The 23,083-nt window shown below is 43.1% G+C and overlaps 2 protein-coding genes across 2 annotated transcripts; both read right to left on the bottom strand.

Annotated features, from left to right (window-relative positions):
• Nucleotides 1–4,279: 4,279 nt before the first annotated feature.
• On the bottom strand, nt 4,280–7,748 carry LOC121584205 (bone morphogenetic protein 10-like). Its single transcript, XM_041900037.1, has 2 exons — nt 6,945–7,748; nt 4,280–6,375 (listed from the first exon to the last, which is right to left on the bottom strand). Exons 1-2 carry the CDS (start codon nt 7,333–7,335, stop codon nt 5,282–5,284), a joined length of 1,485 nt encoding a protein of 494 aa, XP_041755971.1. The 5' UTR covers nt 7,336–7,748; the 3' UTR covers nt 4,280–5,281.
• A 2,076-nt stretch (nt 7,749–9,824) lies between these two features.
• On the bottom strand, nt 9,825–21,976 carry LOC121585028 (rho GTPase-activating protein 25). The gene is made up of 11 exons (XM_041901357.2): nt 21,515–21,976; nt 15,678–15,880; nt 15,344–15,431; nt 15,047–15,160; nt 14,498–14,705; nt 13,788–13,920; nt 13,471–13,544; nt 13,061–13,182; nt 12,372–12,529; nt 11,077–11,666; nt 9,825–10,880 (listed from the first exon to the last, which is right to left on the bottom strand). Exons 1-11 carry the CDS (start codon nt 21,576–21,578, stop codon nt 10,679–10,681), a joined length of 1,956 nt encoding a protein of 651 aa, XP_041757291.1. The 5' UTR covers nt 21,579–21,976; the 3' UTR covers nt 9,825–10,678.
• Nucleotides 21,977–23,083: the final 1,107 nt, after the last annotated feature.

Here is a 23,083-nt window from a genome sequence, read left to right as displayed (position 1 = left end):
AAATGACTAGCACACAGCTCAGACACCCATGCATACTCCACAATACATGCCACAGGAGGTCTCTTCACAGTCCCCAAGTCCAGAACCGACTATGGGAGGTGCACAGTACTACATAGAGCAATGACTACATGGAACTCTATTCCACATCAGGTAACTGATGCAAGCAGTAGAATAATATTTAAAAAACAGATAAAAATACCCCTTATGGAACAGCGGGGACTATGAAGAGACACAAACATAGGCACAGACACATGCATACACACATGATAACATACGCACTATACACACACGTACACATGGATTTTGTGTTGTAGATATGTGGTAGTGGAGTATGGGCCTGAGGGTACACACTTATTGTGTTGTGAATTCTGTAATGAATGTATTGTAATGTTTTTAAAATTTTATAACTGCCTTAATTTTGCTGGACCCCAGGATGAGTAGCTGCTGCCTTGGTAGCAGCTAATGGGGATCCATAATAAATCCAAATCCAAGTGTTATGTTTATTGTTGAACTAATCCTTGCGTAAATATTTCATTTTGTGTAATTATCTATCCATGCTCATAGGAAAAGCACAAGTTAGCAGCGGAGAGAGAATAAATATTAGATGCATAGATAAAAAAGAGAGCGAGAGGGCGAGGAGGAGCAAGAGAGAGAGAGTAGGGCCATGTCCTTTTAAACACTGTTTAAAAGTATTTAAGTAGAAATACTTTAAAGTACTACTTAAGTCTTTTTTTGGATATCTGTACTTTACTTTACTATTTACTGTATATTTTTGACAACTTTTACTTTTTACTCCATACATTTTCTCTGATACCCAAAAGTACTCGTTACATTTTAAATGTTTAACAGGACAGGAAAATTCACACACTTATCAAGAGAACATCCCTGGTCATCCCTAGTGCCTCTGATCTGGCGCACTCATTAAACACAAGTGCTTTGTTTGTAAATTATGTATGAGTGTTGGAGTGTGCCCCAGGCTATCCGGAAATTTTAAAAAAAACTAGAAAATTGTGCTGTCTGGTTTGCTTAATATAAGTAATGTGAAATATTTATACTTTTACTTTGACGTTTGATACAAGTATATTTTAGCAATTACCTTTACTTTTGATACTTAAGTATATTTAAAACCAAATACTATTAGAATTTTACTCAAGTAGTATTTTACTGGGTGACTTTCACTTTTACTTGCATCATTTTCTGTTAAGGTATCTTTACTTTTACTCAAGTATGACATTTGGGTACTTTTTCCACCACTGCTTTTATACTCTGTTATGTATTTCTCTTATCACAGGGTTTAAACTGGCAGTATGCTTGTCTCCTGGCAGTTTAAGGCAAGTGGCATGCTGCTTGGGAAAGCCAATAGCTCCTCCATGTTTCTGCTTATCCGTGTGTCCCCCTCCTCAGTGTGTTGACATGGGTGACACTAGCCCTCTCAGAGAGGGATACACCATGCCAACACAGCCTGGCATACAGTCAACTGGCCCTTGCACTGTGTCAGTGTTCTGGGTACTTTTTAGCTGGGTACAGTAGGCCTACTACTACATCCTACTACTACATCCTACTGCTACATCCTACTACTACATCCTACTACTACATCATACTACTTCATCCTACTGCTACAACCTACTGCTACATCATACTACTACATCCTACTACTACATCATACTACTACATCCTACTGCTACATCCTACTACTACATCCTACTTCTACATCCTACTACTACATCCTACTACTACATCCTACTGCTACAACCTACTGCTCTATCCTACTGCTACATCCTACTGCTACAACCTACTACTACATCCTACTACTACATCCTACTGCTACATCCTACTGCTACATCCTACTACTACTACATCCTACTGCTACATCCTACTGCTACATCCTACTGCTACATCATACTACTACATCCTACTACTACATCCTACTACTACATCCTACTACTACATCCTACTGCTACATCCTACTGCTACATCCTACTGCTACATCATACTACTACATCATACTACTACATCCTACTACTACATCATACTACTACATCCTACTGCTACATCCTACTGCTACATCATACTACTACATCCTACTGCTACATCCTACTGCTACATCCTACTGCTACATCCTACTGCTACATCCTACTGCTACATCCTACTGCTACATCATACTACTACATCATACTACTACATCCTACTACTACATCCTACTACTACATCATGGCTTCAAAGTGATTATGAAATCAGGGAAGGGAATACAACAACTTTAGGTAAATGTTCTACAACAAGTACAGTACTTCTAGACCAAGTACTTATATAATAACTGCAAAAGTCATGCATCTTTACACTACGTTTTGGAGCACATTCTTTTTATTTACATTCACTATGTGCAGTGTCAACATGCCTTGGCACTGCTGCTGTTGTTGATATAAGTCCATCAGGCATGTTTTTGGAAGAGCATTGGAACCGAAGGAAACATGTTTATAGTTCATTTTTCTCTCTTTTTTTTTTTAGCGCAAAAAAAAAGCTAAAGAACAGGTTTTCCATCTGAAGCAGCTGTCTGCATCTGCAGTTTGTTATAGCGAGTGGCAGGCAGATCATCAGGCAGACCATCCATTGTGTTCATTAGCTGGGCTTCCAGTCAGTTTCCTACTGTGTTTGTGTGACATGTGTAAACTATGGCCTGTGAGCTGATACTGTGGTACACAACAGTCCCAACCTCAGAGTTATGCATCCTAGTCATACCCCCAGTCCTGAAAGCCCCCCAGCTAGCACATAACGTTCTGAGAACCATATGTTTCTTGACGCTTGGGGAGAGCGTGGTTGTCCTATTGTTATTTAGCATATAACCTTCCACAACTTTCTGAGAATGGTGCAGGATAATTGCTTGGCTTTGGAACATTCTCAGCACATTTAACGAACGTGACAAAAAAAAACATTATTTTCTTGGTATTTCAATAGAACGTTTCCTAAAAGTTCAAACATGGCATGTTAGCTCCAGCCTAGTGGCACAGTGGACTACATCATTCCATGGATAGAGATCAGAAGATTAAAGGTTTGAATCACAATTAATGATTAATACCTAAGGAAATGAATTTCCGTGTGTCCTATCTGTGCTTGGAGTTCTAAAATGTTAACCCAAAATAAGCTAGCAGTTATTAAAAGTCTTATTGAAACATTCAGTGAAAGTTTTAAGGAATTTATTCAAAAGCCTCCAAATAACCTATAATTTCAGTTCTCAGAGCGCTAATAAAACCTCCCAGGAAAACTTTCAAGGAACCAGAGTAAAACATTCTCAGAACCTAAAAATAAAAGTTCCCAGAAGAGGCAACATTTTCACTTCTGTTCTCAGAACGTTTAAAAAGCGTTCAGTTTTACTGGTCAGGAAACATATGCTTTTGTTCCCACAACCAATGTGAAACCAAAAACATATGTTCCCACAACTTCCAAGGAACCAAATGTGTTACCTGGGCCCTTTCCTAAAGATAATTAGGCCTAGAAGGGGAAGTTCAGTTTTGCAGTCTGTTTATAGTTGTCGGGCTAGGGGAGCAATGGATTATGATTTCTGATGCAGATGTTATTATGATAATCTATGTACAAAAGTATTTTTTTAAAGTATTCATTGTACGAAAATATATAATGATTTGTGAAGCCTTTATGCACACTAAGATTACAGTTTCGCTGCTTCAGTATTTTACAAAAGGATTCATAAAGGAACCACAACAACAGGTAACAAAATATAATATTAATAAAATATTGATAAATTAAAGACATTCTACAATATGGTCAGGGTATGTACTGTATGTTCACCCTCTGTATGCATATCCATGTTATACAATTTTACATAATCACCTACTTGTCATAGTAAAATCAATAAATTAATAAATAATTAGGCTTCTAAGTTACCCAAGCAGCAGAGAACTGTATTACATTTGTATTACAAGAACACAGAACAAGAGAGGACTCCACACAGGACTCTTAGAGGAGGGGAGGAGAGACATGAAGTGCCATCCTCTTTACTCATCTTCTCAGCCTGTCCATGATAACAGGCCAAATACATGGACATCTTTTCCTTAAATGTGAAGGATGGCAGGGCCAGAGGGAGAGGGATGGATGGATGGGAGGTAAAGAAGCAAAGGGAGGGAGAGGAGCTTGGATGGGGCACATGATGGGGGTAGGTCAGTGAGTTGAGCTAGTAGAATCTGTTTCTATTAGTACCCATGGAATCTTGACAGGCCCTCTCCCCCACTCCTGTCCCCCTCCCCCTCCCCCTCCGCTCCCCCGGCACCTCCAGTCCTGAGTGGCGGAGCACATGTTTCTCACCGCCAACACCTCCTTATCGGCACGGTGTGGAGGAGTGGGAGAGAGCGGCTCGCACGGCATGTGACTGACTCTGAGGCCGATGTGGGAAGGTGGGTGAGGGCCCGAGGGAGATAACCCAGCCCACCCTAACCCCTGCACTGACCTCAGCCCACTGCCCTAAATGCTAGGGGGAGGTGGTGAGGATGAGGGTAGGCCCCCTACCAGAAGTCCAGTCCAGTCAGGTTTGTGTTTCCCTTGGGAGGCCTGTTTCTGTTGCTGTTAGGGAGACATGCTAAATGAAGTGTGGATTAGTGTTAGCATCCAGGGAGGGGGAGAACAGAGATAAGTGGAGAGGAAGACATAAGTCAGGAGATCAATGTCAGTGGAGAGCTAACTGTGGAGAGCTAACTGTGGAGAGCTAACTGTGGAGAGCCCTGTAATGTCCCACCAGCTAGGCCTACTGGACATCACTGTACGGCTGGTTACTGTATTGCTGGAAGCCTTTGGGTGACCTGAGGATAGTTTATTCTTGAAGGTCCATCCTTTTTTCCTCAGAATTTTGTACAAATTCCAAATGTGTTATTTAGCTTGAAATGGCATCCAACTGCTTCTATTACAGAATTATGAATTGGTATCATAGACATTTTACTGTACAAAATAAAATATACATTTTCCTGAAATACAAAATATACATACACAATGTACAAACGGTTTGGTTTAGATCCATCTTATATACACATACATGTCATAGCTGCAGATACAACAAAGTACTGTTCTTCCCTGTCCGGGATACCTATTCTCTTCCTTATTGTTTTTCTTCTCAACTGTTCTCAGCGGTGATTCTAGATTCAATTCAGAGTCCATGTATTCTAATACCATCATGCTTAAAAAAAAAAAAAAAGTCATCTTTGCTTTGTCCATCCACACCCTGTCATTTCTCTTCACGAATGTCTCTCTCCATGTCCATATGAGCAGCAGGGTGGACTAGCTATCTGCAGCCACACTCTGCCACCACCATGCCCTCAAACTTATACTTGTACGTGACTACTCCAGTGTCATCCATGTAAAGCAGGGAGATGGGATCCAGCTTGGTGGGCACGCAGCAGGCCCGCGTCACTTTCTGTGGGCTCTTCATGCTCACCAATGTCTGGACGATGGCGTGCTTGGTGGGCGTCACGTGTTTAGTCAGCGGGTATGTGCAGATGCCGCTGCACTCAAAGGCCTCGTACCCGGCAGGTGCTAGGATCCAGCTGTCCCAGCCGATGTCTTTAAACTCCACGTACAGGGACTGCTTCTTACACTGGTTGACCTTGGCGTTGCGGCGGATTCTGGAGGCCGTGTCATAGATCAGATTGGAGCGCATCTGGAGCAGGGCCTCTTCGTCCTGCTCCTCCTCTTCCTCCTCTTCCTTGCCCCCCGCCTGGCCCAGCTCCCCCCACAGCCTGTTCAGCTCCAGGTCACCCTGAAGCACCGCCTCTGAGGTCTCGTGTCCAATCATCTCGTTCAGCTCCCTCTTGTCATCGCGGTGATCACCGCTCTGATCGTCGGAGAAGATAATCATCAGGGGTTTGTGTTTGTCATCTGGGCTGGTGTCTATCTCCATGTCTCCCCTGAATGTCCTCCTCCCCTCTCCCTCTCCTTCTCCCTCACCCTCTGCTAGTGTCTGCCCCCTTTCCCCCTCAGAGGCCAGGCTTGCTATGTGGACCTCCAGCCTATGGGTGGTGCTGTACTCTGATTTGCGCCAGTGCTGGACGGCAGCAGTTAGGTCAAAGGCCTCCCAGCCATTATCAGTACCATAGACCTGCCGTGATGCCAGCTCCACTAACTCCTCCCGTCCTCCTCCTCCTGCTCCTCCTCTCTCTGTGTCCTTCGCTGTTCTGTTGTCCTCCCCTGTTCCATCCTGCTGCAGCTCATAGATGGTCACCTTGCGGTCGACCCCAGCGTAGAGGTTGCGGTCGGTCTGGACCAAGGTATAGAGACGCAGCTCTGCGGCGGTGATACGCTCATTGTGGGGTATGGATACGTTGAAGAGCAGAGGGTGTTGTCTCACCCCTCTACTACCCAAACTGCAGGGAGATGAGTCTGGGGGAGAGGAATACACAGAGATGAAGGCTGTTAATCAGTACTTCTTCTTGTTGATGCTTTGAATATATTACCAGTGTACTACACTGCAGAATTGATAGTACAGCAAAAGCCAAGATTTTGTCCAACACACTTCCGAGACAATTGTAGCATCCTAATAAACATTAAACTAGATGAAGTTGAATTAATATACCATTGTAAAAAATCTAAATTAATAATGAGAAATTCACTTTAAAATCAATAAAAAACACTTTGTTTATTTGCACAGTGCAGACTCTCAAAAATGTAAGGCGCTACAGTATTTGTAAGATAAAAAGATAAAACAAATGTCATCGAAAATTCAACTATTATGCTTAATAGTTTTTACACTATGCATGTTGACCCTCTACAGGTACATTTTGATAGGTAATACATTTCTGATGAACAGTTCTGATATTAATACTCTCATTATACAGGGATAACGGGTTTACAGTACATGAATTAAAACATTTCCAAAGCAAAGAACACCATAGCATAACGTGAAGCTACTATGGCATAAGGACACAGAGTACAGTATATTGGCTCTCTACCTTCGTTCTTGAAGCTGCGGATGATGTTGGCGGTTGGCATGGCGGTGTGGTCGTTGGCGAAGCGGTTGTAAAGCTCCATCATGTACTCGGGCGGCTCCACGCGGACACTGCCAGGTGCCTGGGCAGGAGGGCCCAGGCCAGACAGGTTGAAGGTCCGGAGGCTCTCCAGCAGGCTCTGCATGTCCACATCACTGTCCTGCTCCAACAGAGATGGGTCTATGACGCCCCCGTGGCCGTCCCCCAGACCTGGAGCAGGGCGATGCCTCTCTGGGGCCAGGGAGATGGGGCTGCCCTGCCCAGAAAGGGGCCACATCAGGAGCAGCAAGGGGAGCAGGGGGAAGGTCCTGGTGATAGAGGTAGCCTCTAACCTGGAGAGCCCATTGTCCGCCATGGAGAGGAGAGCTACTGTTCTTGTGTTGTATGGTATATCCACAGGGAATGTCCAATGTTGAGATTGAACAGAATTATATCTATCAAACGTGTTAATCCAACGGTCCACTGGAGGTTGGGTTCAGCTTGATGAAGTGTGAGAAACAACAACCGTGTTCTTCTCTTGCTGATCCGGTTGGTTGTCGGTTCTCTGGTGACTCAAAACTCAACTTCTGTTGAGCCTTGGAGTTGACCAGTGAGGAGGTTTGTTTTCTGTGGCTCTCCCTGTGTGTTCCTCTTGCTGTGTGTGGCTTGGAACTCTGATAGACTGCTCTCATTCCAGATCGTATGCCATTTATCCTAATGCACACCTTTTGATGTTGTTTTCTAAAGAGTTGGCGTTCCAGCTAGAGGGTGGCTTTGCTGTGTCCAACGGAGGCATCTCTTGGGGTTTTTTTCTCTCTCTGTTTCTCCTTCTCTCTCTCTCCTCTCTCTCCTCTCTCTCTCTCTAGCTCTCTTTCTTTCTGTCTGTTATCTATGATATGGTAAGCTCTGCATTTCTCAGTGTTTGTGTCCCTGTGTTTGTGTGTGTGTGTGTGTGTGTGTGTATGTGTGTGTGTGTGTGCGTGTGTTATCTCACCACTTCCTTAATGAGGACTTTGTAAACATTGTCCTGTAGCCTGTTCCTTGTAAAAGGGATATTTTGTTTTGTGTCGGAGCACCAGGCAAGGATGAGATTGTTCATGTGTTTATTTGTTTGGTAAATGGTGGAGCTGCAGAAACAGGAATTTGCTCCATTAACCATTTATTTTTGACAAATCCGTAAAGGGTTAGTTGATGTTGAATGCGACAGGATTTGTCTGTTGGACAGTGCCTTCCCAAATGAAATTGAAATGTAATGAGGTGTGAGATGTAATGGGCAGCGATGAGAAATTATGGACTTCTGCAAGTCTGTAGAACACACAACAAACAGATTAAGATCAGCTGATGAGAACAGCACAGAGCAGATCATTTTGCATTTCATTAGCATTCTATGACAGAAGTTGTATTATTTCCTTAATTAGTTTAAAAATGTACAACCAAAACCCTGAAAAGCATTTATTTCAGTTGGGAAAAAAAGTTGTTTCTGAGTCGACTACACAACACAACACAACTTTCCCATAATCTACTCATTACCCACTTGAGTTTCAAAGTTTGCAGCACTTAAGTGCACTTCCTCTTTTAGTTGGCAAACACGTTGCAGACGTCACAGGAGTGTTGGAAGTGGGTTATCTCTGTCTGAATGTCTGACTAAGAGGCCCAACTGCCAATTGAATGCACAGGAGTCAGGACGTACAGTTTCCAGTGTGCTCTGCGCTGTGCCCTCACATGTCCGTCAGACATCAGTACAGTGGTTCTGAGGTCAGCTTTTGTCCAGATTCCACAGCCCAGAATGGAGTGCAGGAGAGAGAGGGCTTTGAAGGGCAGACTCCATGCTTTGCAAGGGCAGACTAGTCTCCTTGCATTCCACTGTGATTAGGGAGACAGCATGGAGTCAAAGGTGACAATGGAACTAGAACCTGGATGACACAAGCAAGAACACATCTCCACTGACCAATGACGAGAGGAGTAATCTACACTAACCTCCCCGTTAAAGTCACGTGCCCACTGTCTCACATTTTTTTCTATTTTTCTGCTGAATGCATGAACGGTATTTTAATGATGAGTGATTCCAAACCCTGTGCATCCCCTCAATACCTCATCATAACACCTGGTCATCTCAGATTTGCCTTTAAAGATAGATTCTGTAAGATTAATTAATGCTACCGTTAGCTCCAGATTCTTAATTCAGACGTATAATTGAACTACACTTTTCGAATCTGTATGGCTGCTACTGTTTGTTTCAACCACAATTCAGGGGTCCTCATTCATGAGCCTCTGACAGTGACCTGCAAAGGTACATTCTGGATAGTGAGGAGGAGAGGACATGGGAAGGAACAGGATCTTCCTTCCCCTCCCCTGTTACTCATCCTCCAGGGTGACAGTTGACAGACTTGCTGTTATCTCCCCTGCTGTCCCTTTTACGCAATGCCTCCTTTGTGCACCACCAGTCCCTTCTCTCTTCCATCTTCCTGCAATGATGAAGAATGCTTGATAACACCACTGTCCCACTTTCATTCGCTCCCTGTTTTTCTCACAAACACACACATGCACGAACAAACGTGCGCCCACACACACACACAAATGCACAAACAGACTTGTACACACACGTAGGCCCACACGCACACATTCCAGCCATTTTCCCCCTGGCCTTACATACACGTTATCTCCACTGACCTACTCTCTTTCTTCTGACCCCATCAGTGTGTTACGACATTCTCTTTGGCCCTGATCTCATTCATTCTTTCTGTCTCTCTTTCTGTCTCTCTCACTCTAGCACTCACTCTATCTCACATGCATATTACACATGTAATCCCTCTTAAAAGGTTGCAGTTCAACGTTGTGAGTCATAATAATGACAAACTGTGCAGATTGTTGGTCAGTTGACTTAATCTGTTCTTCTTTATTCATTTTTGGATCAAACAAATATAACATGATTCGAACATTAACAATTGAGCCGACATGCGCAGCGTTTTACCATGGATGCGATCTCCGCGAACGTCGGGAAAATGCCTTTAAAATCCGTATTGTTGGCTGTCCAGCGTGCTGCGCTATGAATCCCCACCAAAATACTAATACAGTCCATTATAGTCCAAGCGTCCTAGACATTCTCTTAACCTGGACACTATGCACCAATAGCTATTGCATTTACATACTGTAAGTTCTATAACAATATAAATGTAATGGCCCCTGCATGGTCGGCAACTATCAGCATTTTATAGGAGAATACACACATCACATCCATAATCAGCTACACCAAGCAAAGGCCATTCGCATACAGTTGCAGCATTCCTCATTTTATGTCTATGAATGTGACGTGTAGTCAACAGCTGATTTAGCTAAAGAGTTTACCCATGGGTTTTCCCACCAAACAAACTGATAAGCTAGCAACATGTTCCAGCTCCCAGCCAGGGTTACAGCTCTGGCCAAGACACTGACTGTTCCTGTTCTACCTCTCTGGTAGGACAACAGATGTCATATAGACACATATCTGCATGAGGCTGTGATGTCCATTGTGATGGGATCTTTTCTCTATGTTAGAGATCTCTATATTGAGGGATCTCTGCGTTATGTTACAGTTCCCTTGTTCAGAGATCTCTATGTTCAATATCCATATACTGTATTGAGGGATCTTTTTGATAACTTAAGGCAGTTCTAGGTTCTAGGTTGGCCCTCATGGTTCTCTGGTGAGGAACTACTGGATCTAGGTTGGCCCCCTCGTGGTTCTAAGTTGGCCTTCGTGGTTCTCTGGTGAGGAACTGCTGTATCTCCTGGTCCAGCTCCTGGTTGCGTCTCTGGGCCTTGTCTCGGCTGTATTCTGCGTTCCTCAGCCGAATCTCCAGAGCAGACACAGAGCGCTTCTCTTCATCCAGGGCTGACTGCAGCTCCGCTACTGTGGCACTCAGCTCTCTGTTCCTCTGCTGAAGGCTGCATGGGAGGGGAGAGGGAGGGAGATATCATTTATGAATGCAGAGTACAGTACACTAGTCTTGACATTGTGTCCTTTCCAATAACATAGTATTCTGCATCCTAAATGACACCCTATATAGCCCTAGTCAAAGTAGTGCACTATATAGGGAAAAGTGTGTCATTTGGGACACAGGAAGTATTCCATAATACAGACCTGGTAACGAGGTGCTCTGAGTCTCCCCGGCTGTCCTCCTGCTGTTCAACCTTACTGTCTGGTTGAAGGGCTGAAGATGAAACCACAGCTATACCGGCCTCTGTCTTCTTCTCAGGGGTCGCTGACTGAGACTTCTGCTTGGGGTCACTGCTGGGTTTGGAAGAGGTGGCTGTGATGTCATCATAGGTGACTGTGATGTCACTTCCTCTCCTGGCCGTCTCTCTGTCCTCCCAGTCCTTCTTCTGGGCCTCTCCGAACAAAGAGGTCCTCTGTAGGTCCAGGATCTTAAAGATGTCCTCTGAGAGAGTCTTCTCTTCCTTCTCCCCTTTCTCCTCGCTACACTCATTGATGTGGCTCCAGCAGTTCATGGCCTCCAGCTTGCCGGCCATCCCCGGGACTGGGCAGTTCAGGGTGGGCAGGGTCTGGGTGCGTTTGCGGGGGCTCCCGGACCAGTGGTCTATGGCTGAGGATGAAGAGAGTGAGTGGGGCTGCTGGGGCCCTGCCTGGGGGATGGAGATGGTCACTGGCTCTGCCCCCAGATTGTCTGTGTCCTCCTCCTCCTCTGGAGACTCTGACAGAGACCCCTCACACTGCAGGGACAGACAGAATGTGGAATGTAGTTTAGACCACAGAACTAGAATGAGCTTTATTTACTGCAACACACATGAACATTTACAGAAGTGTAGCTATGCAATGCTTATTGGTATAATAATGTATCATAATATACACTGAGTATACAAAACATGACATAGACTGACCAGGTGAATCCAGGTGAAAGCTATGATCCCTTAGTGATGTCACATGTTAAATCCACTTCTATCAGTGTAGATGAAGGGGAGGAGACTTTTAAAGCCGTGAGACAGTTGAGACATGGATTGTGTATGTCGGCCATTCAGGGGGTGAATGGGCAAGACACAAGATTTAAATGCATTTGAGCGGGGCATGGTAGTAGGTGCCAGATGCAGCAGTTTGTGTCAAGAACTGCAACGCTGCTGGGTTTTTCATGCTCAACAGTTTCCTGTGTGTATGAAGGGTCCACCGCCCAAAAGACATCCAGCCAACTTGACACAACTGTGGGAAGCATTGGAGTCAACATGGGCCAGCATCCCTGTGGAACGCTTTCGACACCTTGTAGAGTCCATACCCCGATTGATTGAGGCTGTCCTGGGGGGCAACTAAATATCAGGAAGGTGTTCCTAATGTTTTGTACACTCAGTGTATTACTCCTTTAATTTTGCACTACTTTTGACCAGTGCCCTATGGGCTGCATTTAATTAATTATGTGATGTTGTTACCTCAGCAGACTCCCAGCCCACAAAGCTGCGTGGAGCGCTGTTCTTCTTGCTGTCACTCTTCTTGATGGGGGGTGAAGGAGCCACGTCTTTAGACGGAGGAAACAAAGCCTCATGCTGTCTGATCATCACTGTCATCAGCTTCTGGATCTGAGGAGTACCTGTGAGGAGAGACACAGCCAAGCACACAGTCTGTTTATACAAAAGACAGATCGGAAAGGGAATGAGGATACAGAAACAATTTGTTGATATAAATTATACTGTGTCTATGAGCTATTGCTTATCTATCTTAATTTCATAAATAATCAAACAGTACAGTAAGGTCAGTTTGTCATTGCGTCAAGCAGCAGCAGTATGTCAAAATAAAGGTATGACTTTCAAAATAAAAGCATAGGCCTACTGCTGATAATGACAATACCACCCTGTTACAGTATGCACTAAAGGCCTTTTCACATCAGGGTTGGGGTCAATTCCATTTGAATTCCAGTCAATTCAGGAAGTCCACTGAAATTCCAATTCTTTCCAATGTTTTTCAATTAGGAACATTTGGAATTGGAATTTGGTTTACTTTCTGAATTGACTGCAATTGAAATAGAATTAACTCCAACCCGGTTTCACATTGCAATTTCTTAGCCCAAGGCTATCCTTAACATGGCTTAAGATGATCCTGACAGGCAGTGGTCTGGTCTCACCCTTCATCATAGTGATGGGGTCCTCAATCTGGGACTTGAGCAGGTTGATCCCAATGACCGTGGCCAGGTTTTCAACACTCATCTTGTTCACCTTGGAGTTCTGCTGCACTTCAAATAAGAACCTTCACAGACAGAAAGATTAGACAGCAAAGTCACACAGGGTGAGTCCCAAATGGCACCTTATAAAGTGCCCTATTTAGGACGTAGAATCACTCACCATGCAGATTTTTATTTTATTTTATCAAACGCAAAATGCTGTACGAGCAAGCTATAGACTAATCATTACAGTGTAGTAATCAAATTGCTTTTCAAATGTTTCAATAGAAGCTCGTTCATCAATAGGTTCTATGATATGTAATTCAACTGAATATTCACTACCCTGATCTGTGATTGTTTACGTGTAAGCTCACCTGCATATGTAGCTGAGGAGGTTGTAGTTGGTTCTAGGAAGTAGGCTGATCTGCTTCTCCAGTCTCTCACGACCCTGGATGGAAAGTGAGTTGGAATATACATAGTTTAACTAAAGCACTCCTATTCAGCAGGCCTGCATGTAGTCATTTTGGCTATGGTCATCATTGAAGGAAGTCAAAACACTCTGATTCAGTACATACTCATTTTGGCACAGTTGACAGATATAGAGCTAAATCACAAATTGTAGCCTAGAGAAAACGTTTATTTATAAGAATATTTGGCTAAAGTCTTAATTGAAGTAAATATGAGTTCCTACTGCAGCACTGTTGGGGTCCAGCATGGGGCTGCAGTCCAGGAAGTCTTGGTACTGTGTCCAAGGAACCACCGGCTCAGGCAGCTCCCGCAGGTACAGCTTGAACAACGACCCCACTGTGTGGACATCTGTGTCACTGCAGGGCACAAAACAGTCATAAACAGTGCATACATAGGCTACACAAGCACACCCACACACAGTCGCACGCGCATTCATATGCATCCACACACACGCACACACATGCACACACACACACACATGCACACATACACACACACACACACACACAGACACACACAAACATACAGTTTTGCTGAGTGTATTTCTATTCTGTGTTGAATCCAGCTACAAATCAGTTTGTCCTCCCTTTCAACAATTTTGTCACCATAGAGAGTTCAGCGTGGGCAGAAGGTTCTTATAAGACTGTTTGCTGTGTTGTTCAGTAACGCTGCTCTTCTCTGTCTACTAGGACAGGATGTGGTGTAAGCCACAGAGCACTAAGAGCAGAAAAGTGTATCAGGCATCTCTGTACTATCATCCTCACTGCATCTCTCTCATCTTTCTATGCAACCTTTAGAAAAGAAGCCAACAGGATTTGAGTTTGTATAAAAAGGGCGTAATAATTGTCTGTTTGTACGTTGGCGCCCTTGAACGTTCCTTCAAACGCTGTTATGTAAGTTAGCTTAGCTTAATTTAGCTCTGAGGCGTCTCACATTGGGAAGGAAGGTCTCTCTCCAGCGTTGAACGCATCCCTAAACTGTTTGACGATGTTGTCTTGTCCCGGTAGTCTGAAGATGCCTTCCTCATTTAGTCCGTGTTCTCTGATGAACTCTGCACACTTCTGCACCAGGATGGGCACCATGTGGGGGCCAAACCGCTGCTCGTAGGTCACCGTATCACACAGGCTCTTGCCAAATATCGCTGAGAGGGAAAGAGAGCAGTTAGAGTAAGTCACAGCCCAGACTGGAGAATCAGAGCCACGGTTTTTCAAGTTGTGGGTCAAGACTTGAGAGCCACTTGTGGCTAGTTCCTCATGGGTTGCGGCTTTGTGTCATGGGCCCGAAGACAACTCCAAAAAGAGTCCTCGAACAAAAGTCAAGAAATTAAGTTCAGATGTCATACTAGAGCCCTGCTTTTTCCTGACCATGTGACCTGACCAGGAAAAACGTATTCTGGGTCCTAGTTATATGTTTTTTTCCTGGTCAGGTCCCTTGGTCAGGGAAAACTCTTGTCCCTTAATAAGGTCAGCAGACTATCTGTACCTCCACTAGAGGGCACTCCAACCACCCTGCGGAGCGTGCGGACCCACCCCTCCATCTCAATGTGGGAGTTGGCCATGAGGACGTACGGGTACCGCTCCCGATCACCACTGTTGCCTGGAATACAGAGAGGGTATGACTCTCCAACATACTGGGATACATCATACATAGATGGGAAGGTAGATCTTTAATTCCTCTCTCAGCGGAGAGACAAGAGAGAGACATGGTGAGATGGAATGCGAGAGAAGGGAAAGAGAGAGCTAGAGAGAGAGTCAGAGACAGATACAGTCTTCTGCTTACGTGGTATAATCTCAAAAAAGAATTTCCCAGGGTCATCTTGGTTCAGTGGGAGCTCATTGACTTTACTGAACCTCAGCTGGATCACTCCCTGGGGACAGAGGGACAGACAGTCACTGACATCTTAGTAAACAAGACATACATGTCTAGGCTACAGGAAACACAGGGAAGGACTTCAATAAAGATGGAAACATGCTAACTGAATATTGACAGCAGTAGTGTTGTTTGGATGCTTAAAGTGCCCTGAGGTTTTCCTAACCACATGACCAGATCAGGAAAAGTTAAAGGCTATAACTAGAGGCCAGACCTATCTGCCCTCCTCTCTACCCCATCTCACCTGGACAGTCCCCTCCTTTTCGTCTTTATGGTAGGTCAGTGTGCTTCCTCTCAGCACAAAGTAGCGCAGCTGCCAGTTCTTTACGATGGACCTCTGTTTCTTCAGCCAGCCAGCCTTCAGCGGCTTCTCCATGGCCCTCCTGGTGGAGCCGGGCGAGCCTAACCCTGGGCCGCCCTCTCCAGGCATCACACTCTTAGACCGTGCTGCCACAGAGCGGAAACATACAGAACAGCCGTATCGTTAAATAGAGCCTTAAGAGACACTACACTAAACACAGCCAGGATGTCAACAAGGCTCTCAACATCCGTCAAGTCAGGTCTTCTTCTTTTATTAATCTGAACATGCATCAATCTGACTTGCAGTAGACAGAAGTGGTGGCCTGGCAGGAAACAGACCGCCAATGTCTGACCTGCCAAGCTTCCTGTTTAAGGTGCATGCTTCTAGATTCTAGTTGTGATTGTTCAATGGTAGGAAAATAGTGACCTACAAATACACTGGGCCTTCAACAATTAGGTGCACTAGACTACAGGGAAGGGCAACACAGGAACAATAATACAGTACATGGTCTCAACTAGACCTAAATATAGACAAGGTTGAGTCATTTTCCTTTACTAACAGGCCAGCCATTGCTCAACAACATGATGATTTACTGTCTAAGTTGTCTGTGGATGATGTCAGAGGAGAGCATGAGAGAGATAAAAGGAAGAGCATGATGAAAGGATGGAGAGGGAGGTAGAGTAGTAGGCTACGTGGCACAGGATGGAGAGAGAAAACGGAGGACGGAGTGACACGCAGGGTGGTAATGGAGGTTGCCGGACAGATGCTGTGATTGTGATTGAGAGCGTTCGCTCACTTGTTGTGTAAATCACTGTGACCTCCCAGGCCAGATGAAAGAAGAGAAGAAGATGAGCCTGGCTATATAAACAGGAAGTGACTGCATCGATGGGACAAACGCTTTGAAGGCCCCCACCTAGAACTCAGACCCTTTGGTCTGTTTTAATAGCATCATCCCTTGAAGAGGGCCATTTCAAAGGGCTCTGGATGAACCTCTGGCCCACACACAGTGAAGTATGAGACACCACAAAAAAAGGAAAGACGGACACAGACCTTTGAGGAACCTTTCAACTGGACGGAGGACCTCCTAGACCCAGGAGTCTCAATGAAACCGTAAATAAACTTTCAACTTCTCAAACGGAGCTTGTTGCAACAAGCTGTTTTACGTCAGTGTGAATAATGTTACATCAATGAGGAGGGGTTGAAGTGCGTGGCTGTGGCACAATGCTATTAAGTGTATAAAGGGCCAGCAGGAATAGATGTAGTTCCAAATAATGATCTCAATTACGTTTTGAATAAACGTGAATATTTAACCCCTAGAGACCAAGTCTGAGTCCTAAATGGCACCCTATTCCCTAAGTAGTACACTAATTTTGACCAGAGCTCTATAGGCCCTGATCAAAAGTAGTGCACTAAATAGGGAATAGGGTTCTAACTTCAGCAGTTGAAATGACAGAACACATTGGCCCTATTCAGTTGTGTGATTGTACATATTAATTCTGTGTACATATTTCCATTGACATTTATGGCTTTTGATCCTCTGATGAACTATTGAGGGTAGCCATGCAGTAGATAAAATGTGTGTACAGTGTACTGGTGTAAGGAAAATTACAGATGTCATGTAGCAAAGTACATCAGGCCTTCTCACACAGTCACTCTCACACACAAACACAAGTCTACAGAGTCACAGCTACTGTTCTGCCATTTCATCAACTTCCTGCTGAAAGCACCAAAGAGTACAGAGGAAATTAAAAACGCCTTGCTGGCTGAACATGTGCTTGAGATGAGGACTGGTGTTAAATTCTCAGGGTTGTGAGTGACTGACTGGTAAAGTATACTGTGTGATAGATTAAGCAATCATAGAAGTCACATCTTAGAAATCATGAGTAACTTGCTTCCCAGCAATGCTGATGTGTAACCAGTAAACTACGTAAACCTGTTCATTGTAGATAGGAGAAGTATCCACACTGTTTTTTTCACTGACAGGTTGATGACAACTGCAACACTCCACTAATAGATTCAAAACTTAGAATATTTTAATTTAAATTATTATATAAAATTCTTGCTACCAATGGAATGTTATTTATATGGGGGATACAATCTTCCCAGCTCTGCAGATTTTGCTGCGAAGAGACAGAATCATTAGATAATTTGTTTTGGTACTGTCCATTTGTAGTTTGTTTTTGGACACAGGTCCAGGAATGGCTAAAGGATTGCAATATTTACCAGGAGCTAACCTTGCAGATAGCATTACTGGGTGATCTGAAAAGTCATAGTCAATCAATCAATAATATAATAATACTTTTAGCAAAAATGTTTATTTTCAATTCACAATCTGTAGAAACAATGAGAATAGAAAAGTTCAGAACTTTTGTAAGACATCACAGTACAGTTGAAATATATATGGCAAATAGAAATCCTATATGGATGGTGTTAAGAGATAGATGGGAGGTGTTGAATGGAATTGAAGGATGGGACTAATAACAACTAACAACAAACAATAACAAGATAACTAATAATGTAAGCATACTGTGTCCATAATAAGTATATAGGTTGTAGGTTGGGAGTTTTTGTGAAAGAGCACAGTTAGAAAGATATGGCATATAGAAGCAAACCGGATGGACATCATGAAAATGATCAGAGAGGTTGAGAGTAGAAGAAGTTCAGGAGAAAAAACAAACAAAATATAATTATTGTAAAATTGACTGTGTCCATAAAATGTAGATAGTAAGTATAAGCTGGAAGTAGAGGCCTAAGCATTGTTGTTCACTAGTTTACTCCAAGTAGGGAAAGGGTGGCGGGGTTGGAAAGTAATACAGTGGGGAGAACAAGTATTTGATACACTGCCGATTTTGCAGGTTTTCCTACTTACAAAGCATGTAGAGGTCTGTAATTTTTATCATAAGTACACTTCAACTGTGAGAGACGGAATCTAAAACAAAAATCCAGAAAATCACATTGTATGATTTTTAAGTAATTCAAATACTTGTTCTCCCCACTGTATATGTATGTAATATATATATATATATATATATATATATATATATATATATATATATAAACATGGGGGATTGGAAGTGATGCAGACAATTACATTGATGGAAGTTACAATCTATCTGCAATATTAAGCTGATCTACCCAACAAATAAATAAATAGAAATAAAAAAATATAAATAAAATTGTTTCAGTATGAAATAATCTGCATGCCATATAAGGCTATGTAGCAATTCGGCAAGTATTCAGACCGCTTGACTCTTTCCACATTTTGTTATGTTACAGCCTTATTCTAAAATTGATTAAATAGTTTCCCCCTCATCAATCTACACACAATACCCCATAATGACAAAGCAAAAACAGGATTTTAGAAATTTTTGCTAATTTATTTAAAATAAAAAACGGAAATATCACATTTACATAAGTATTCAGACACTTTACTCAGTACTTTGTTGAAGCACCTTTGGCAGCGTATGTATGACGCTACAAGCTTGGCACACCTATATTTGGGGAGTTTCTCCCATTCCTCTCTGCAGATCCTCTCAAACTCAGTCACGTTGGATGGGGAGCGTTGCTGCACAGCTATTTTCAGGTCTCTTCATGGATGTTCGATCGGGTTCAAGTCCGGGCTCTGGCTGGGCCACTCAAGGACATTCAGAGACTTGTCCCGAAGTCACTCCTGTGTTGTCTTGGCTGTGTGCTTAGGGTCGTTGTCCTGTTGAAAGGTGAGTCTGAGGTCCTGAGCACTCTGGAGCAGGTTTTCATCAAGGATCTGCTCTGTTTATCTTTGCCTCGATCCTGACTAGTCTCCCAGTCCCTGCCGCTGAAAAACATCCCCAAAGCATGATGCTGCCACCACCATGCTTCACCGTAGGGATGGTGCCAGGTTTCCTCCAGACGTGACACTTGGCATTCAGGCCAAATAGTTCAATCTTGGTTTCATCAGACCAGAGAATCTTGTTTCTCATGGTCTGAGAGTCTTTAGGTGCCTTTTTGCAAACTCCAAGCGGGCTGTCATGTGCCTTTTACTGAGGAGTGGCTTCCTTCTTGCAACTCTACCATAAAGGCCTGATTGGTGGAGTGCTACAGAGATGGTTGTCCTTCTGGAAGGTTCTCCCATCTCACAGAGGAACACTAGAGCTCTGTCAGAGTGACCATCGGGTTCTTGGTTACCTCCCTGACCAAGGCCCTTCTCCCCCGATTGCTCAGTTTGGCCGGACGGCCAGGTCTAGGAAGAGTCTTGGTGGTTCCAAACATCTTCCATTTAAGAATGATGGCGGCCGCTGTGTTCTTGGGGACCTTCAATGTTGCAGACATTTTTTGGTACCCTTCCCCAGATCTGTGCCTCGACACAATCCTGTATCGGAGCTCTACAGACAATTCCTTCGACCTCATGGCTTGGTTTTTGCTCTGACATGCACTGTCAATTGTGGCACCTTATATAGACAGGTGTGTGCCTTTCCAAATCATGTCCAATCAAGTTGTAGAAACATCTCAAGGATGATCAATAGAGCTCAATTTCGAGTCTCATAGCAAAGGGGAAGGTATTTCTGTGTTTAATTTGTAATACATTTGCGAAAAATCCTAAAAGCCTGTTTTCGCTTTGTCATTATGGGGTAGTGTGTGTAGATTGCTGAAGATGTTTTATTTATTTAATCAATTTTAGAATAAGGCTGTAACGTAACATAATGTGGACAAAGTCAAGGGGTCTGAATACTTTCCGAAGGCACTGTATGTATTTACATGCACTCATGCACTGTTTTGTAAGTTATAGGTGCACCTCCCCTGCTGTAATCAGGTGCATTATCCTACTGGAAGCCAAGGCCCTGGACCACAAACACAGCTAAACACAATAATATAACCAAGTATAAGAATTACAGTCTAAATAAAACACTCTCAGTATGTTGCTGACACACACAGAGCCACAGTCAACCTCATGTCTAGGGATGTGTAGGTTACCTTGTAAATGGAATCCGTTATAGTTACTAGTTAGTTACCTGTCCAAAATTGTAATCAGTAACTTAACTTTTGGATTACCCAAACTCAGTAACGTAATCTGATTACTTTCAGTTATTTTTGGATTACTTTCCCCTTAAGAGGCATTAGAAGAAGACAAAAAGGATTCATCAAATGCATTTGGTGTGTCATCATAGTGGTCTCTGACTTGTGGTCAGACTCGCTCAGATGGAACAAACTTAAAGGTCCAATGCAGCCGTTTTAATCTCAATATCAAATAATTTCTGGTTAACAATTAAGTACCTTAATGTGATTGTTTTAAATTAAACTGGTCAAAAAGAAACAGTGGGGAGGGGGAAATTGAAAATGTGCTGCTATTGGCAGAGAGGTTTGGAACCCTCTAATTGGTCTAGTAGCTAATTTGCTGGTCAGGCAAGCCAAAACTCCATCCCACCAAAACAGGCTAAAATTTTAAGCGGTCTTTTCTAAGTTTTTCACAATTTCATAGTATTATTCTAACCTCATAGTGTGGAAAAATATATATATATATATATATATATATATATATATATATATATATATATATATATATATATATATATATAAAACATAGGAATATCCTGTTTTTGACTGCACTGGGCCTTTAAACTTGCATTGTTTTAGTTACTCCCCAACTCCGCTCATGTCACACCTACAGGTCCAGCCTCTATACCTCTACATAGACGCCTGTTACACACACATGCACTAGTGTACAATGCAACTAATGATACAACAACAAATGTACCTATTTACACAAACGCAATGACTCCCAAGAATAGCTTAATGTAACTTACCTATTCTAGCTGTGTCAGCTTTGAGGGCGCTGAAGTCCCAGTTCCGAGGTAGCTTGAGAGACATTATTCCTCCTTCATAGAAAAGGTCAGTATCTCACTTCACAACACACACACACATACACACACACACACACTCACATATATACACAGCACACACACATCCATGAAGGGTTTTGCTGTAGATTTCCAGTCTGTCTGTCACACTAAAACCTTTCTCTATCTGACTTCCTACTTCCTGTATAGCTACTAATCTTTCTTTTTCTTTTTTCAACATGTCAAAACACGTTCTTTCTTGTTCCCTCTACTTCCCTCTAGATACATGTTCTGCTATTCTAATTCTTCACTGCACTGTAAATACCCCCTCTCCATGTAGGTATATCATAGCAAGTGCTCTATGATGGAAGGTTTCAAATGACAAACCATTCACCAGTGTCAATAAACCACTGGTCTCCCTGTATTCTCTCTCAGGAGGAAGTGGGTTTTGTTTCTGGGTTGCAGTCTCTTCAAGCTGTGGCAATGCCGCTCACCGGCAACATGCAGCTTACAGTGTGTTCACAGCCATACAGTTCAACTTGATTTTTTACATCTAAAATTGTAACATTGTGGCTTGATGTTACAGCATCGGTCAATTATTTTAGAATTTGTGCACTGATTAATATGTTACAAAAATGCCCTAATGACAACCACAGCCCAACACACTCTCTGTTATAGTCAGTTATAGTCAGGGGTGAAAGTAGGCTATAGTGTTCCTACCTCATTCAAAGATTCAGTATTAATTCTTAAAAGCTATTGCGGGGGGTTCTAAGCTGACATATATAATTGTTTTAAGATGGTCATACTATCACTCATTTAGCTGTTTGATTTTACATTTTAGGACCCCTTTATGTATAAATAAATATACAGTACCAGTCAAAGGTTTGGACACACCTACTCTTTCAAGGGTTTTTCTTTTTTTTTAAACTATTTTCTACATTGTACAATAATAGTGAAGACATCAAAACTATGAAATAACACATATGGAATCATGTAGTAACCAAGTGTTAAACAAATCTAAACATATTTTATATTTGAGATTCTTCAAATAGCCACCCTTTGCCTTGATGACAGCTTTGCACACTCTTGGCATTCTCTCAACCAGCTTCACCTGGAATGCTTTTCAAACAGTCTTGAAGGAGTTTCCACATATGCTGAGCACTTCTTGGCTGATTTTCCTTCACTCTGCCGTCCGACTCATCCCAAACCATCTCAATTGGGTTGAGGTCAGGGGATTGTGGAGGCCAGGTCATCTGATGCAGCACTCCATCACTCTCCTTTTTGGTCAAATGGCCCTTACACAGCCTGGAGGTGTGTTGGGTCATTGTCCTGTTGAAAAACAAATGATAGTCCCACGAAGCCCAAAACAGATGGGATGGTGTATCGCTGCAGAATGCTGTGGTAGCCATGCTGGTTAAGTGTGCCTTGAATTCTAAATAAATCACAGACAGTGTCACCAGCAAAGCACCCCCACTCCAATTTGGACTCCAGACCAAAGGACACATTTCCACCGGTCTAATGTCCATTGCTCATGTT

The sequence above is a fragment of the Coregonus clupeaformis genome, chromosome 16, assembly GCF_020615455.1.
Source record: "Coregonus clupeaformis isolate EN_2021a chromosome 16, ASM2061545v1, whole genome shotgun sequence".
In the NCBI taxonomy this organism is placed as follows: Eukaryota; Metazoa; Chordata; class Actinopteri; order Salmoniformes; family Salmonidae; genus Coregonus; species Coregonus clupeaformis.
The sequence above is the reverse complement of the archived record's forward strand: the minus strand, read 5'-3'. Positions and strand labels throughout refer to the sequence as shown.

Bases quoted from the DNA above. Each gene is read 5' to 3' on its own strand.
- LOC121584205 (XM_041900037.1), bottom strand. From the start codon at position 7,335: ATGGCGGACAATGGGCTCTCCAGGTTAGAGGCTACCTCTATCACCAGG. The intron at 6,376-6,944 runs GTAGAGAGCCAA...CCTCTCCCCCAG, and splicing joins CCGCAGCTTCAAGAACGAAG to ACTCATCTCCCTGCAGTTTG.
- LOC121585028 (XM_041901357.2), bottom strand. From the start codon at position 21,578: ATGTCTCTCAAGCTACCTCGGAACTGGGACTTCAGCGCCCTCAAAGCT. The intron at 15,161-15,343 runs GTAAGCAGAAGA...TCTGTATTCCAG, and splicing joins CTTTTTTGAGATTATACCAC to GCAACAGTGGTGATCGGGAG. The intron at 10,881-11,076 runs GTCTGTATTATG...CCTCCCATGCAG, and splicing joins TCAGAGCACCTCGTTACCAG to CCTTCAGCAGAGGAACAGAG.